General features: G+C 48.0%; 1 protein-coding gene across 3 annotated transcripts in view; it reads left to right on the top strand.

Moving 5' to 3' along the window:
• Positions 1–13883, top strand: part of Cgnl1 (cingulin like 1) — a 151529-nt gene extending 137646 nt beyond the window's left edge. For all 3 annotated transcript variants that reach the window (XM_042281226.2, XM_006973784.4, XM_076576656.1), the window contains 5 exons: positions 7602–7685; positions 8457–8581; positions 9423–9531; positions 9767–9930; positions 11031–13883. In XM_042281226.2, the coding sequence (XP_042137160.1) occupies positions 7602–7685; positions 8457–8581; positions 9423–9531; positions 9767–9930; positions 11031–11163 (615 nt within the window). In that variant the 3' untranslated portion in view covers positions 11164–13883. The remainder of the gene's footprint in view (positions 1–7601; positions 7686–8456; positions 8582–9422; positions 9532–9766; positions 9931–11030) is intronic.
• The last annotated feature ends 2512 nt before the right edge of the window (positions 13884–16395 follow it).

The raw sequence follows: 16395 nt of genomic DNA, 5'->3' as shown, positions 1-16395 counted from the left end.
TAACATCTGGGTCTTCTGCATCCCTGCAATTTGGGGGACCAGTTTCTCTTTTCTGCAGGGTAGGGCAGGGACCTCTGTCTTCCTTGGAAGGCTCCCTGAACATCCTAAAGGATAGGGCAATCACCAAACACCTACTGTTCCAGGCAACTGAAAGGGCCCTTGGGGGCTGCTTTGCTCAGGTGTTATGAACCTGCAGCCCCAGTTCTGTGAGCGAGGGCCCAAGCGGCAGGAGAAGCTGGGCCAGGCTGCTGGTCTATGGAGTTCCCTCCCACACAGTGTCCCTTAAGTGCAGGTCTGTGCCCCAGGGCGTGAACAGTATGGCTTCCCCTAGGAGGCACACCTGTCACCCTGTGTCCAGAGCAGCTGTGAGCCTGCATTCATTACCCGGCAGTCATAGGAGTAAACCCAGGGCCTTTCCGTAGCATGTGACTCTCGAGGGCTCTGGGGTAAGAGGAAGGAATGGCCAGTGTTCTCTGCTTGCCCCTGTGGTATTGGCATTTTTACTTTGCTCTGTACAAGGACGGCCTAAGGGAACTGGACTTGAGTGTTTTGTTTTTGGTCTTAATATTTGAATACCTTTAGAGGGCACATTGTGGTCACTTGACACACGTGTACAGTGGGTTATTTTCTAGTTAAGGCAATAAGTACTACCATCTCTTCAACAACTAATAATTTTTAATGCAATACTACTTATTCTTTGAGAATTTTATACATGCATACGTTATTTCACCCCCACACTTCCTCCTAACTTTACAGTTTAATTTTATTTATTCTGAGAAAATTGCATACAGTATATTTTGATAATATTCATTCCCCTTCCTCAACTCTTCCCAGATCTCCCCCACATCCCTACCCCACCCAACTTAGTGTTCTCTCTCTCTTTGGTTCCTCTGTGTAGCTTTGGCTGTGCTGGAACTAGCTCTGTAGACCAGGCTGGCCTCAACTCTCAGAGATCTGCCTCTGCCTCCTGAGTGCTGGGATTAAAGTCGTCTGCTACCACTGCCCAGCCAATGATGTTCTCTCTTTTAAAAGTAGTGTTGGCCAGCTACTCCTGGGCATTGGGCCTTCTCTGGTGTGTGGTCAGTATACCAGTTATCATGCCATTGAAGAAAACTGACTCTCCCCCAGCCAGCAGCAATTAAATGTCAATAACAGCTCCTTAGCTAGGGTGGGATTTTATGCTCACCTCCGCTCATGTATGCTGGGATTTATCTGAGCTTGTGGAGGTCTTCTTTTTTTTTTTTTTTTTTTTTTTTTTTTTTTTTTTTTTTTTTTAGCTTCTCCAGAGACAAGGTTTCTCTGTGTAGTTTTGGTGCCTGTCCTGGATCTTGCTCTGTAGACCAGGCTGGCCTTGAACTCACAGAGATCCATCTGCCTCTGTCCCGAGTGCTGGGATTAAAGGTGTGCACCACCACCACCACCACCACCGCCTGGCTTGTGGAGGTCTTATACATGCTGTCGCAGTCTCTGTGAGTCCGTGTGTGCACCTGCCCTGTTGTGTCTGAAAAACACAATTTTCTTGAAGTTATCGACCACCTCTGGTTCTTACAATCAATCGTTCTATCTTCCTCTTCCACATAGATCCCTGGGCTTTGAGAGGAGGGGTGTGCTGTATCCCATTTAGGGCTGGGCATTCCGAAGTCTTGTGTTCTGTGTGCACTGGCCAGTTGTGGGTTTGTGTGTGAAGTGCCCCCTTTTTATTCATACCCTATTGAGTCTGATTAGCGCTGCCCTTGTATGCATGGGTGTGTGGTCAACCTACCAGGGACTATAAACCCCCAAAGCAAACCAATGCTCCTTCCCCAGAGCGGTCACCACGGGAGGCATCAGTCATTTCTGTGTGTTGGGAACTTCGTCTTTACCTAGTCATTTTAAAATGGACCTTTTTTTTTTTTTTTTTTTTTTTATGTTTTGGTCTCTTTGAGATGCTCTTGCCATGGAGCTCAAGTTGGCCTTGAACTCATCAGCTTTCCAGGTGCTGAGATTACAGGTGTTTTGATTGATAGTCACCACATTGTGCCAAAGAACCAGAAGTAGCGACTGCATTTTTGTGGTTTTGATGTCCCTCATTGAGTTTTCTATCCCCTTCACCCATTGTCCTTCCCAGAGTCTGACCACTTTTCCATTCAGTTCTACAGACCCCCTGGTCGCCACAAAAGTGATAACCTGGTGTTTGTCTTTCTGGCACCGGCTGGTTTCAGTTAGCAGCATGAAGTCCAGGTCCTCCATTACAAAGGCATACTGAATCTTATCAAATGTTTTGTCCCTACCTATAGAAATGACCTTAGGGTCCTTGTCCACCTGTGTGTCCTGCCATGTTGATCACATGGTCTTGGGCCAATCATTTTGTGCATCCTGTCAGGTTCAGTGTCTTGCACTGGTTGCAATGTCTTGGTTCCTTTGTATGTATCTCACTTTCTCGTGGTATATGACCTTTGAATTCTGTCTGCTCAGGGATTGGGGATTTAGCTCAGTGGTAGAGCACTTGCCTAGCTAGCACAAGGCCCTGGGTTTGGTCCTCAGCTCCGGAAAATTAAAAAAAAAAAATTCTGTCTGCTGGTATTCAATGGAGTTTTTTTTGCCTCATGTTCTGTAGAGGTATTAGGGATTTTTTAGGGGTTATATCTCTGGTTTTCTACAATGCTGCCTTCATGAAGGGCTTGTTCTGTAGAATACAGTGACAACGCCTGAAAGCCCAGGACGTTTTTAGATGAGAGATGTTTCATTACTGCTTTGAGCTATTTCCCATGTATTTTCTTCTGTCTTATCCTTTGTTATTAGTTTAGATTTTTAAATCTTCTTTTAAAATTTTTTATTTATGTGCATTGGTGTTTTGTTTGCATGTATAATCTGTATGTGGGTGTCAGGTACCCTGGAACTGGGGTTACAGTTATGAGCTGCCATGTATGTGTTGGGAATTGAACCCGAGGCCTCTGGAAGAGGAGCCAGTGCTCTTAACCACTGAGCCATCTCCAGCCCCAGTTTAGATTTCCTAGTTCTTGATTCAGTTTTTATGTGTTTAAGAATTCTAGGTTTTCCAATGTTTTAGTATATAATTATTCATAATGAGCTACGATCATTTATATTTGTGATATGTTTTTTTTTTCATATCTGATTTATTTGAGTCATCTTTCTCGGTTAACTAGCTTAACTAGTTAAGTTTTGTCAATTCTATTCTTTCTTAAGACTTATTTTATGTGTGTGAGTGTTTGCCTGTATATGAGTCCACAGAGGCATCAGATCCACTGGCACTGGAGTTAACAGACAATTGTGAGCTGCTGTGTGGGTGCTGGGAACCGAACCTAAGTCCTCTACAAGAGCAGTCAGTGCTCTTAACTGCTGAGCCATCTCTCTAGCCTTGTAGATTTGTCATTTAAAATTATTAGCCATTTGTATTATATTTATTTGTTGTGGGTACCATGGCATGTGTGTGGAAGTCAGTTCACTCCTTCCGCCATGTGGGTCCAGACACTGACCCTGTCAGGACTGATGGCAGTCCCTCCATGCAGGTCCAGACAGACACTGACCCTGTCAGGACTGATGGCAGTCCCTCCATGCAGGTCCAGACTGACAGTGAACCTGTCTGGACTGTTGGCAATCCCTCCACCTGCTGAGTCATCTCATAGGTTTGTCATTTTATTTCTGATCTTATTTTCCTCCGGCTAATTTAGGGTTTGTTGTTGCTTTTCTGTCTTTGAGGTGCATTGTTAGGTAGATATCCAGTTTATTTAAAGATCGTATTTGTGTTCAGAGGCTAGAGGAGAGCATCAGATCCCCTGGAGCTGGAGTTGCAAGGGGTTGTGGGCCACCTGACATGGGTGCTCCCGAGTCCTAACGACCAATCAGCCTCCCTCTCCAGCCCCATTGTTTGTTTGGTTTTTCAGACAGGATCTTATGTAGCTCAGGCTAATCATGGCCTTCAACTCCCAACTTTCCTACCTCCACCTCCCAGTGCTGGGACGGCCTGTGCACCCCACGCAGGTTATGATCTATTTTCATGTATACGTCTATTGCTATCAACTCACCTTCAGTGCTGCATTAGTCCACAGATTTTGGGTTGGCTTTCATTTTCAATTGTAAAACTTTAGAAATTTTCTTTTCAGTTTTTTCAGTTACCATGGGTCATTTAGGAGTGTGTTATCTACTTTTTTGTGTTTGTATACTTTCCATTCTCTTTATCAGCTTGTAATTTTATTCCTTTATCATCTGTCTTAGCTTAGGGCTTTATTGCTGTGAAGAGACATCATGACTATGGCATCTCTTACAAAGAAAAACATTTATTTGATTGGAGCTGGCTTATAGTTCAGAGGTTTAGCCCATTATCATTGTGGCAGGAAGCATGGCTGCATGCAGGCAGACATGGTGCTGGAGAGGTAGCTGAGAGTTCTACATCTGGATCAGCAGGAAGAAAGTACGCTACTAGGCCTTCTGAAACACCAAAGCCCACCCCTAATGACACACTTCCTCCAACAAGGCCACAATTCCCAATAGTGCTACTCCCTAAGAGGACACATAATATAACTTCAAAACTTTCAGTCCCTTGGGATCTCATATATGGGCTAATGTGAGTTACTGTTACCCTAGAGAGGGTGGCTCTCAAATCAGGTATTTACACTATGATTCATAACAGTAGCAAAATTACAGTTATGAAGTAGCAACAAAATTTTATGGTTAGGGGTCACTACAACACAAGAACTGTATTAAAGTAGCATTAAGAAGGTTGAGAACCACTGACCTAGAGGGTGTCCCATATACTGATACGAATATATATTCTGTGACTGCTGATGAAATGCTCAGTAAGTGTCCATGGGGTTCTGTCTTAGTTAGGGTTTCTATAGAGCTGTAGTAACTCTCATAAAGTTAAACATTTAATTGTGGTGGCTCGCTTATAGTTCAGAGGTTTAGACCATTATTGCCATGGTAGGACATGGGGGCATATAGGTAGACATGGTGCTAGAAAAGGCACTGAGAATTCTTACATCTTGATTTGAAGGCAACAGGAAATGAACTGAGATAGTTGAGCATATATGAGACCTCAAAGCCTGCCCTCATAGTGACATACTTTCTAATAGTGCCACTCCCTATGAGCTTATTGGGCCAGTTACATTCTAACTACCACAGGGTACTTCTCTACGTAGTACAGCTCAACTCAGGTGTTTGTTGGTTTTCTCTTTGGATGATCTGTTTGTTGAATTCCTACTACTTTTGTCTGAGAGATCTCTTTAGAACTGATGATTTTTTTTTTTTTTTTTTTGGTTTTTCGAGACAGGGTTTCTCTGTGTAGCTTTGTGCCTCTCCTGGAACTCACTCTGTAGACCAGGCTGGCCTCAAACTCACAGAGATCCGCCTGGCTCTGCCTCCCAAGTGCTGGGATTAAAGGCGTGCGCCACCACCGCCCGGCAGAACTGATGATATTTGAGTCTACGTGTTGGGTGCATATGTATTCACAGTGGTTAGATCTTGCTGAACTGGGCCTTTATCAACGTTCCATTTAAAATCTGCTTCCTGTATTAAATGGACAAACTAATGAGTTTCATGACACTTCATACATGTATATGCTTTGATCATCTGTAATCTCCTATTATCATATCCAGCCCCACATTGTTCTTCCTCTACCCTAAAATCCTTCTACTTTCATGTTTTCTATAATTATTAAGTATATACATACATGAGTCCATTTAATGTTGCATGGATGTGTATATTTTTAGGGCTGGCCACTTGGTTGCTTCATGTTTAATTGCGTGATAAATCTCATCTCAGCTCTTTATTCAATATCCCTCTACTAGTGAAGTCAGTTTCTTGTAGGCAGCGTACAGTTGGGATTTTATTTCTTTCTCCATTTGGCTAATCTTTTTATTGGTGAATTTATCATATTCACATTTGAGGCTGTTATTGATAAATATACATTCCCATCTGTCAACTACATTCTGCTTATTTTATATGTATTTGTTCTTTCCTACCTATTTTTGTGATTTTTCTCATCTGTGTATGTTAGATTCCTCTTTTCTTTTGCATATCTGTTCTTCTACTGGGTTTTTGTAGCTAGGGTTTTCCTGCCTTGCCCAGAGTCAGGACAAATCTTTGTCACCCACCAGTCCCACAGCCACTCAGACCCAACCAAGTAAACACAGAGACTTATATTGTTTACAAACTGTATGGCCGTGGCAGGCTTCTTGCTAACTGTTCTTATAGCTTAAATTAATCCATTTCCATAAATCTATACCTTGCCATGTGGCTCATGGCTTACTGGCATCTTCACATGCTACTTGTCATGGTGGCAGCTGGCAGTGTTTCCCTCCGCCTTCCTGTTCTTCCTTTTCTCCTCTCTGTTAGTCCCACCTATACTTCCTGTCTGGCTACTGGCCAATCAGTGTTTTATTTATTGACCAATCAGAGTAATTTGACATACAGACCATCCCACAGCAGGTTTTATAGATGTTTTCAGGATGATAGTTATCTTTTCATTTCTAGTGTTGGCCTCCTTGAATATTTCTTGTAGGGCTGATCTGGTTCTGATGAATTCTGTTTCTATCGTTATCTGGGAAATACTTTTACTTTCAGTTATTAAGACTAACTTGTGGGTATAGTACTGGGTATCTATTATTCCTTTCAGTATTTTGACTATAGTCTCTAGCCTATAAGGTTTCTGTTGAGAAATCTGCTTTTAAGGTTAGTGGACCCTCACTTACAGGTGACTTGGCACTTTCTTCTAGCTACTTTTATGATTCTGTCCTTGTCCTATACTTGTGACATGTTGACTGTAATAACCCTGGTGATCTGTTTTGAGTGAATCTAGTTGGATACTTTGAGCATCTTGAATCTCTTCAGATTGGGAAATCTGGGGCTATATTCTGTGAAATAGGTTTGTTCGTGGGGGTCTAGCCTGTGGTGATGTCTTCTTTCGTGTCAGCAGTGTCTCTGTGCTGTGGTAGACTTCAGTGGTTCCTGAGGGTAGCTACAAGACTGTGCAGCACACATGGGCTTGCAGAGCTGCTCAGAGGCAAGCCCTCATGGAGATGGGGCTTGAGCAGCTGCCAATCTGGTGCAGATAAAGAAAGGACTGTCCCTATATCCCTCAGATCAGGCAGAGCTGACAAATCTTGTGGCACTAGAAGCCCTGGTTCCTGAGTCATAGGACATGGAGACCCCATAGGTCTGTATCCCTGGGACCCACAAGATGAATATGGAAAGAGCAATTCAGTATATAGTAGCAGGTTTGGCTACAGTGACTATTGTTATTTTTAGTTAACTATTATTACAATCATCAAGGGATCAAGAGTAACTAAGAAAATTATCTCTTTTTTTTTTTTTTTTTTTTTTTTTTTTCCGTGACAGGGTTTCTCTGTGTAGCTTTGTGCCTTTCCTGGGACTCACTTGGTAGCCCAGGATGGCCTCGAACTCAGAGATCCGCCTGGCTCTGCCTCCCAAGTACTGGGATTAAAGGCGTGCACCACCACCGCCCAGCTAGAAAATTATCTTATACCCAAGAGCAAGCAGCACATAGGGTACCTCTGCATAGGCTTCCCTCGTGAAAACCATGCCAGTACAAAGAACATGAGAACCAAGTTTTAATCCTGTGGTTTTTGCTCTGCTTGTTACAGATGGAGCAGATGAGGAGTGAGCTGCTTCAGGAGAAAGCTGCCAAGCAAGACTTAGAGTGTGACAAGATTTCCCTAGAGAGACAGGTGAGGACAGCCGTTCCGTGAGTTCCTGCCTCCCACTCCTTCGGGCTGGGCTTCCTGGCATTCTCCTATAGGAATGTGGTAGAGGCTTTCCCTACCCCAGGGTCAGTATGTGGGACATTGAGGTGAGGGATTGGATGAAGTTCATGTTCACCCCCAGCATCAGCCTTTCTTGGAGGTTGACTCTGAGGTTCTCTGCTGAAGGGCCAGGTCTTTCTCATGAATGGACAGAAGGCTCCAGTTCAGTGAGACTCCTAGCTGACAAGGGGACTGGCTGAGATCCCGGCCCCAAGTAGGGTGCAACATTTCAGGAGGACTCAGCAGCAAAAGATTTTTAACACAATATTTTAAATGACTGACAATAATCAGTGATGAGAAAGCCATTGACATGGGAGGGCACAAGTCCGGCCTAAAGGGGATGGAAAGTAATCATGCCATTAAAAAAGTGAAGAGCTGAGAAGGATCAATAAGACCAGTTCTTTCACACACTATTCATGTCAGTCTGTCACTGAGAAAACTGGTAAAGGGGATGCCCATCCCTCCATGCTCAGGAGTCTTGACACATGCCAGCCCTTTCATCCAGGCTCAAAAGGCAACATCTTAGAGACTCTCCTTTGACCCGTAAGACCTGAGTTCAAAGTGGTTTCCTGGTACGATCTCCAGGATTCCCCTGGTGCCTAGGCACTGGCCAAATCCCTGACTCCACTCAGTATGCTTCTCTGCCTGAAAAGCATGCCCAACCGAGTCCCTCACAGGCCCCCTGTCTGATTCCAGAACAAAGACTTAAAAAGCCGGATTATCCACCTGGAAGGTTCCTACAGGTCCAGCAAAGAGGGCCTGGTGGTGCAGATGGAGGCCAGGATTGCAGAGCTGGAGGACCGACTAGAGAGCGAGGAGAGGTGAGAGCAGCCTGGTGTGGGGTAGGGGGCCAGGCAGGCACTGGTCATTCATTGGGGCTGGCGGGTTGGGGGTGGGTGTGTCTCCTCCCATCCTTTCAGCCCCCCTGACCGCCCAGCCTTACGGTCACTTCCATTTCTCAGATGGAAACGGTGAGCTCCCTCAAGGTAAGCCATAAGGTGGCCTGGCTGGGCACTGTGCCTGGGCTGAAATTTAGGAGTGGATTGCAGCTGGCTACTGTCTGTCTGCATCCTATTGAAGAAAGCATTGTAAGCTGTTGAGTTTGAGCCGGATTGGAGGCAGGGGACTGCTGTGGCCTTGAGGGCATGTGCATTCAAACGGAAGTTGCCAGCTGCTTACTAGGAATGGGGCAGGTCCTTCCCTAGTGGGTAGGGAAGGTGTGGGACCCCGTCCCAACAAAATGATTTTTGGATAACATAGCCCCAGCACCTCAGTGAACTTGATCAGCCCCTCCCCAACCTTCCTTGAAGGTTCCCTGCATATATGTGCATAGTTTCAGTAAGATTTCTAGGTCTGGCTGGCATAGACCCCAACTACTGGTGGTCTGTGGTTCTTCGCTTCAGAAGTTAAGCTCAGTAGTGGAAGAACCCAGGACACTTCTGAGTTCTGGTCTTGCCACCTTGGGAGAGTCTTGCCCTTCTTGGGGGCCCATTTCTCCTCCTGTGACACCAGCAGCCCTTTCATTTCATATAGGTGCTTTTCTCTGACCCTGAGCAGGCCAGGCACCCATGGCGAGGGAGTCCCATCTCCTCATTGCAGCCTGGGCTTCCTGCAGAGCCGAGCATAAGAGGTGGTGTTCTGTTCTGCTTTCTCTACTCTCAGGGATCGGGCCAACCTGCAGCTCAACAACCGAAGGCTGGAGAGGAAGGTGAAGGAGCTGGTGATGCAGGTGGATGACGAGCATCTGTCACTGACTGACCAGAAAGACCAGGTAAGAGAGCCTCTGCCTCCTCTCAGCTGGGAGCCTGTGTCCCAGGCTGGGACAAGTGGAGCGAGCATGTATGCCAAGTCCCCGGCTCCACTCCTCCCACAGGATGCTCCCACTTCTTCTGTGAGGCAGGCAGGGTGTCTGGGAGAGTAGCTAGGTCCCTGGCATCTCCCGCTCTGGCTTTTCCAGCTCAGCTGGACCTTCAGTCAACACTCAACCTCCACCTTTCCTCACGCAGCTGAGCCTGCGCCTGAAAGCCATGAAGCGCCAGGTGGAGGAGGCTGAAGAGGAGATTGACAGACTGGAGAGTTCCAAGAAGAAGCTGCAGAGGGAGCTGGAGGATCAGATAGGCGTGAACGAGCAGCTGCAGGGGCAGCTCAACTCCATGAAGAAGGGCTTGAGGTGGGTAAAGGCGGCGGCCCACCCAAGCCCACAGCCTCCCCCGACAACGGCACAGTGCTTTCAGAGTGTTCTCACTCCTATGACCTCAAGACACGTTTCCACTGTTGTCCTGTGGGGTCATCCCATCCTTGAGGTGAAAGTGGCTGTGTCCGCCGAGTCACACGTCACCCCACATGTCCAATAAGGCCTCACATAAGTCATCCTCACACCGGTGCTCAGCAGAACCCGAGGCACAGAGCAGGTCAGGGTATCCCCGCCATGGAGGGGCATCTCCTGTCTGGCTGGAGAGTGAAGTTCTCATTTATACCCTTCTAAGAATGAGGCTCTTCTACGCTGCTCTGAGGAAAACTGAAGGATGGGGCTAGAGGGGTGTTTGCCTACCCCAGGACCAATGTGGGGGATATTGTGGTGAGGGGTGAGCACAAGTTTATGCTCACCCACAACACCGGCCTTTGGGGGGAGGCTGCCTATGCCTGGGGTTCTCTGCTGCTGATCCAGGTCACTCTCACAAGCTGACAGATGGCTCCAGCTCACGGAGAATCCTAGGACTGGGAACTGGCCGCAAGGTCGGCTGGAGGATGCCACAGTTAAGACAGACTCAGTGGGCAAAAGATAACGTTTTGCCCCACTGTTGAGACATTATTGTGTGAGGATAGGGCTCAGTTGGTAGAGTGTTTGTCTCCCATGCAGAAGGCCCTGGCTTCCAACCCTAGCAGCCCATAAGGTAGGTGTGCTGACACATGCCTGTGATCTCAGCCCTTAAGAGGCAGAGGCAAGAGGATCCAAACTTCAAGGCCACTCTTGGCTGCATGCTTAGCTTGAGAACAACATGGGCTACATAAGACCCCAGTCTCAGAAATAAAGTATTTGAGATTCATAGTGAATAAGCAGCACCCTGACCAGCCATATTGGAGTTAGGAAAAAGGAGAAATCAGTTATACTGTCCATGGCTCACCCATCAACACTGATCAGGGGTAGCAGACAGTTTACATCTGTTGCAGTGGGGTGAAGGTCAGGAGTCTGACAACCCTCTCCCCCACCTCCAACTCGGAGACAAGCCCTAGCCAGGGTCAAGAAACATGTCCTTTGTGCTTTTGCAGACTGAAGACGCTGCCTAGTAAAGTTCTGGATGACTCAGACGACGATGACCTCAGCAGTGATGGCGGAAGCCTCTATGAAGCGCCACTGAGCTATTCTTTCCCCAAAGACAGCACCATCACCAGCCAGATCTGAGTCCGCTTCCAGGCCTGCTGATCCTGACAGGGCTCTGCGGCCATCCAGAGCAGGAGGCACCAAGGGGGCTTTGTGAAAGGAGTCAGACCCACCTCACCTTCCTCCCCAGGGCCTCCATGTGGCTGACCTTAGCTAGGGAGCCATTGAAGTTTAAAAGGACCTACCTGGGACATTTTGGAAATGCAGCTAAGACAAGCCCTGTGTGCACCCACTGTCTGCCGTCACCCCTCCTCCTCCTGCCCTGAGAAAGGTCCCCAAATGCCAGCTGTAATGAGCTAGCCACAGTAGGGATGGAATGGATAGACTGTACACATTTTAGACCAGACCTTCTCAAGGACTGCTGCTGTTCTACTTTAGAATGTCCCAGAGCCTTTGGAGTGTGGCCTCTTTGTAAAGTTCACACACTGATACGGATTAGCTTTTAAAATATGAAGGTACCCGATCTCTAGTATTAAAAAGCAGAGGCAAAGCAGGGAAGAGTGAGGGCTACTCCGGAAATCAGAGGGGTCAGGCAGGGGAAGTTAGCACTGGGAATCGATACTTCGGTTGTATGGGAAAACTGCTCATTGATGGTGGTGGTGGTGGGGCCTTTACCTAGGGTCTGTGGCCTTGGTTGCTTCTTTTATCTCAACCATGCTAAGAACACTTCCCACTCCCCAGTTCCTTTCAAGCAGGTGGAATGGGGATACAGATCGGATTTTTAACAAGTGCTATTTCTCTCAAAGGACAAGAGCCATGTTGTTGTGTCTCATTGGCCCTTTTTCTCCACAGCAGGCCTCCAAGGGATGCTCACTCAGGCCTGGAATTGGAGGAGTAGGAGGGAGGGGCTGTGAGGCGAGGTTTATGGGCTTAGATGCAGGATGAGGTGGGAGGCAGCCAGTAAGTTCATAGAGAAAGGGATAAAGGGAGACATGGGTGTGGGGCTGGTGTAAGAAGAAACACGGAGAAGTTCCTGAAAGCTGGGGGATGTGCAAGGGTGGGTGGGGGGTGTTGAGTTGGAACTTGGAATGATGGGAAGAAAAGAATTGGGGGTGCTGGCCATCTGAAGGTCTTTTCCAGGAACGCGGTGACATGAATGATGTCCTAGTGCAAGCACGTGATGCCAAGGTGGCCTTGGGAGGATGCTGGGCATCCCTGTCTATCTCCTGGCCTACCCATGTCACCCACCAATGAAAGACCCTTGTAAGTTGGCTATGTGTATAAGGCAGAGGTGATAGGACACTGAAGCAGGGTCCCCAAGCTTCCCAACCTGGGGATCAGCTTGCCATGACCTGCCCAGTGCAGGTCACAGAGTTCACCCAACCAGATTTAAGGTGAAGGGAGCTGAAGGATGAGCATTGACTACTAGAGATCTAAGCCCTGGTACACCTCATGAGGGTCACTGTCCCCTTGGACGCAGCCTGGCATGGCCCTTGCCTGGTTCCTCACTGGGTATGGAGAGCTTTCTCCTTTCAGCCATTCCTCCATTTAACAAATACGTACCATCCGTCAGTGTGTGTCAGGCCCAGACCGTGGCACTGGAAGCAGAGTGAGTGGAAAGAATAACGTCTGTCGGGCTGGGGCATGGCTTCGCTGGAAGAGTGCTTGCCTAGCATGCACACTGTCCTGTGTTTAATCATCAGCTCTGTAAACAAGGTCTGATGCCACATGCCTATAACCCCAATGCTCAGGAAGTGAAGGCAGGAGAATTGAGGTCAAGGTCACCCTTGGATACATTCAGTCCCAAGCCAGCCTGGGATATAGGAGCCCAGAGGAGACCCTGGCCCTCCTGTAATCCAGGAGAGAGTGGCAGATAGAGTGACTTACAGGCGGACCCCTCCATCCCCAGCCCTCTGTCCTCTTGGGAACTGGATAGCCTGCAGTTGCTTGGCTAGCTCCCCAGAACTCACGGGAATTCTGTGGCTCCTGGAATTTCCCCATGCCTGCCTTAGATACTTGCAGTAAGCCTAGAAATGCCACAGCCTGCTTATCCCAGAGACTCAGGTGAGAAATGTTGACATTGAGGAAGGGGTGTTTGCTTTCGGGTTTGACAAAGTCAGCCAACCCCCCATCACAGCCATTTCTGGTAGCCATGGGACTAGCTACATGAAGGAAAACAGCCCCTGGAAGGGGAACAGAGGCCACCACTGGAAACACAGAGATACCCCCCAAAACAGGGAGGCTGGACAGGGTCAAGCACGTTTTCCTGTGTTGTACTGGAGTGGGCAGCAAGTGGGGTGTGTGACACTAGACAGATTCAGAGAGATGTCTGTAAGTCCCACGCTCCTCTCTTCCCTGTGGCCTTGACAGATGCATCCTGGGACAAGGTGAGGAATAGGGTCCCAGGTCCTTCTCAGCTTCACCCCGTGACCATTCCTTGGTTTTCTTATGTATACATGTTTTTCTGTTTATTGCTTTAAGAACTAATCCTGCTCAAGAGTATTTTCTTTAGCTAGCTTACAAATATTTTGTGTAAACACATGTTGCCAAATGCAATGCTGAGAAGACAATCACTGTATGGCTTTTATAATTTTTTTTTTCTGCTTCAGAGTGTCATTCCACCATGACAATTGGTATACTCTGTTTTTTTGTTTTTTTTTTTTGTTTTTTTTTTTCCCAGGAGGGTTTGGTTACTATGTGTTGTCATGGGGGAAGAGACATTTTTATCACAGCTACCTCCATGCGAGTGACTTCCTGGATAAAGCAATATTTCCTTTCAATAAACTGTCACCTGACCGGAATCATGGCTCTTGTATTTATTTTCTACCCCTTGATTTCCATCCCTTGTTTGGATGTTGTGTGGCTCACTTGCTGTGTAAGCATGAGGCCCTGAGTTCGATTCCCAGAACCCACAAGAAAAACACAAACGTAGCGGCACACACCTGTGATCCCTTGGGCAGGCGAAGGAGGCTGGTGAACATGGGGGCTTGCTGGCCAGCCAGCTGAGCTGAATTAGTGAGTTACCAGCCAGAGAGAAACCACCAGTGTGAATGCTGGGAACTACAGTGGTCGTCCAGAGCCACTTTGTGAGACAGAAGGGTGTGGGGTGGACAGCAGTGAATGTTGGTGAAACATTAGCCATGGATGACTGTGCGGCTCTGAGATCTCCAAAGGGTTCATTCTAGAAAAATCACAAAGGGAAATTGCTGCAGCTTGACAACTGGGAATCAGATACTCCCTTCCCTACAGTTGGCTAGCTCCCCTCAACCACAGTTTGTATGCTCCCCCTTGCTCTCACAACAGGGCCCCCATGGTCTCTGCTTTCACATGGAGCTCGGGCCACTTCTCCCTAGAAGGGACTCACACCGATCATCATGTCAACCCTCCTCCACGCTGGCTTCAGGGAGCTGATCTCTAGACTCCAATGTCCTGAGATGATTGGTTTGGCTGGGCTGCAGGTGGAAGTCTGGGCATTTCTCTATATGCAACAATCTTGGGTGTGCTCCCTGGGCCTTGGGTGACCCACCTTTTCTAAAGGTAGCCATGGCTCTCTGGAGTGAGTCCTCAGTGTCTTTCCTGAGTTTTCTGGTACTGCCTGCACTCTGTAGCTGCCCTCCGTTGGACTCACCAGGTATGAAAACAGGTCCTTCTAGCTAGTCCGCAGACACTGCTTCCCCTCATTCGAAGCGGGAGCGACTCCAAATGTGAGGTGCTTGCATTTTGTAAGTTCCTAAAGCCTCCACATAAGTTATATCTGATTTTGCGAAGTCAGATACTGAGACATAGTTTGATAATTTGTAAATGAAGTCTTCCTGCCAGCATCTAACTTTCAGACTGGACGGAAACCTCTTTCTCTGCCTCCTCTCAGCAGCCCCTGGGTGGGAGTCAGACTCTGTGTGGCTCCTTTCCGGAGCCGTTGGGAGGAACCTGTTCAGGAGGCCCAGAGGGAAGGGCAGAAGTCCTCCCAGAACCGACTGCCCTGCCTCCCTCCACGCTCTTCACATTCCACCCTTGACCTTGTGGATATTACCAGTAATCCCGTCTCTCTTGGACAACTCCTGAGAATTTTTTTCCCTCTAATTAAAACAAAACAAAGAAAAATCCCAACTTAATAGCAAATTCTTTTTAGGGGCTTAACAGTTCCCAATTCAGAAATGCCTGGCCTTCCAGAAGACTCCACACACCTGGCCCCTGTTCTCAGCCCAGCTAAACATGCCCCGCTAAAGTCTCTGCTAACGTTCCTGTTTGTCGACCCAAGACCTGGCCCAAGTCTCTATCAAGCCACAAGAGAGAGGGAAGAGGAGGGGGAGAGGGCAGGAGAGAAGGAGAGAGAGAGAGAGAGAGAGAGAGAGAGAGAGAGACACACAGAGAGACAGACAGAGACAGGGAGAGAGGGAGGGAGGGAGAGAGGGGGAGAGAGGGAGAGAGGGAGGGAGGGAGAGACAGAGACAGAGAGAGAGAGAGAGAGAGAGAGAGAGAGAGAGAGAGAGAGAGAGGGAGGGAGAGACAGACAGACACACAGAGAGACAGACAGAGACAGGGAGAGAGGGAGAGAGGGAGAGAGGGAGGGAGGGAGAGAGGGGGAGAGGGGGAGAGAGGGAGAGAGGGAGAGAGGGAGGGAGGGAGAGACAGAGAGAGAGAGAGAGAGAGAGAGAGAGAGAGAGAGAGAGAGAGAGAGAGAGAGAGAGAGAGAATATGACAAATGTGTGTCCTGGATTTATAAGGATGAAAGATCATGTTCTGAAATTCATTCAACGCCAACATCTACACTATGCAGGAAGGGCACAAGTTTCCCACAGGCAGACTCTGTCACTCGGTCTCACCACAGACGGTCAACAACTTGTCAGAATGACTGGACCTTTGCTGTATAAACACAGCCCCTTTAGGAGGATGGGAGAGACTTGGGAAAGTCAGGAATCCTGATCTTGGGGATCAGCAGCTGGTGCACTTATAGGACCTGCCAGCAGAGGGCAGGTGTCGGGGCTAAGCAGTCAGTCTGAGCCCCCGGGAGCTTACTCACTGGGTAATTAAAAAGTGGGGGTAGAAGTTCGACACAGTCCTTTGTTAGAGTTACGTCACGCGGAATGCCTCTTTCTTTAGTCTTTGCTAAGCCCTCTGCTCAGCACCCAGTTTTCCCCAAGTCTGGGTGCTGTGCAGGGACCGGTGTATGCCTGGCTTACCCGCCATTCTGTGCCCACTCACCCACAACCACCCTGGAGTGTGTCCTGGTGGGGCAAGTGAGATGACCTAGACAGAGGCACACGACCTGGCCAAAGGCACAGGGCAGGATGTGGACACTTAGGACCAGACCTG

This window comes from Peromyscus maniculatus, chromosome 7 (assembly GCF_049852395.1).
Source record: "Peromyscus maniculatus bairdii isolate BWxNUB_F1_BW_parent chromosome 7, HU_Pman_BW_mat_3.1, whole genome shotgun sequence".
Taxonomy (NCBI): Eukaryota; Metazoa; Chordata; class Mammalia; order Rodentia; family Cricetidae; genus Peromyscus; species Peromyscus maniculatus.
Note: the sequence above shows the minus strand (reverse complement) of the source record. Positions and strands in the feature narration are given on the sequence as shown.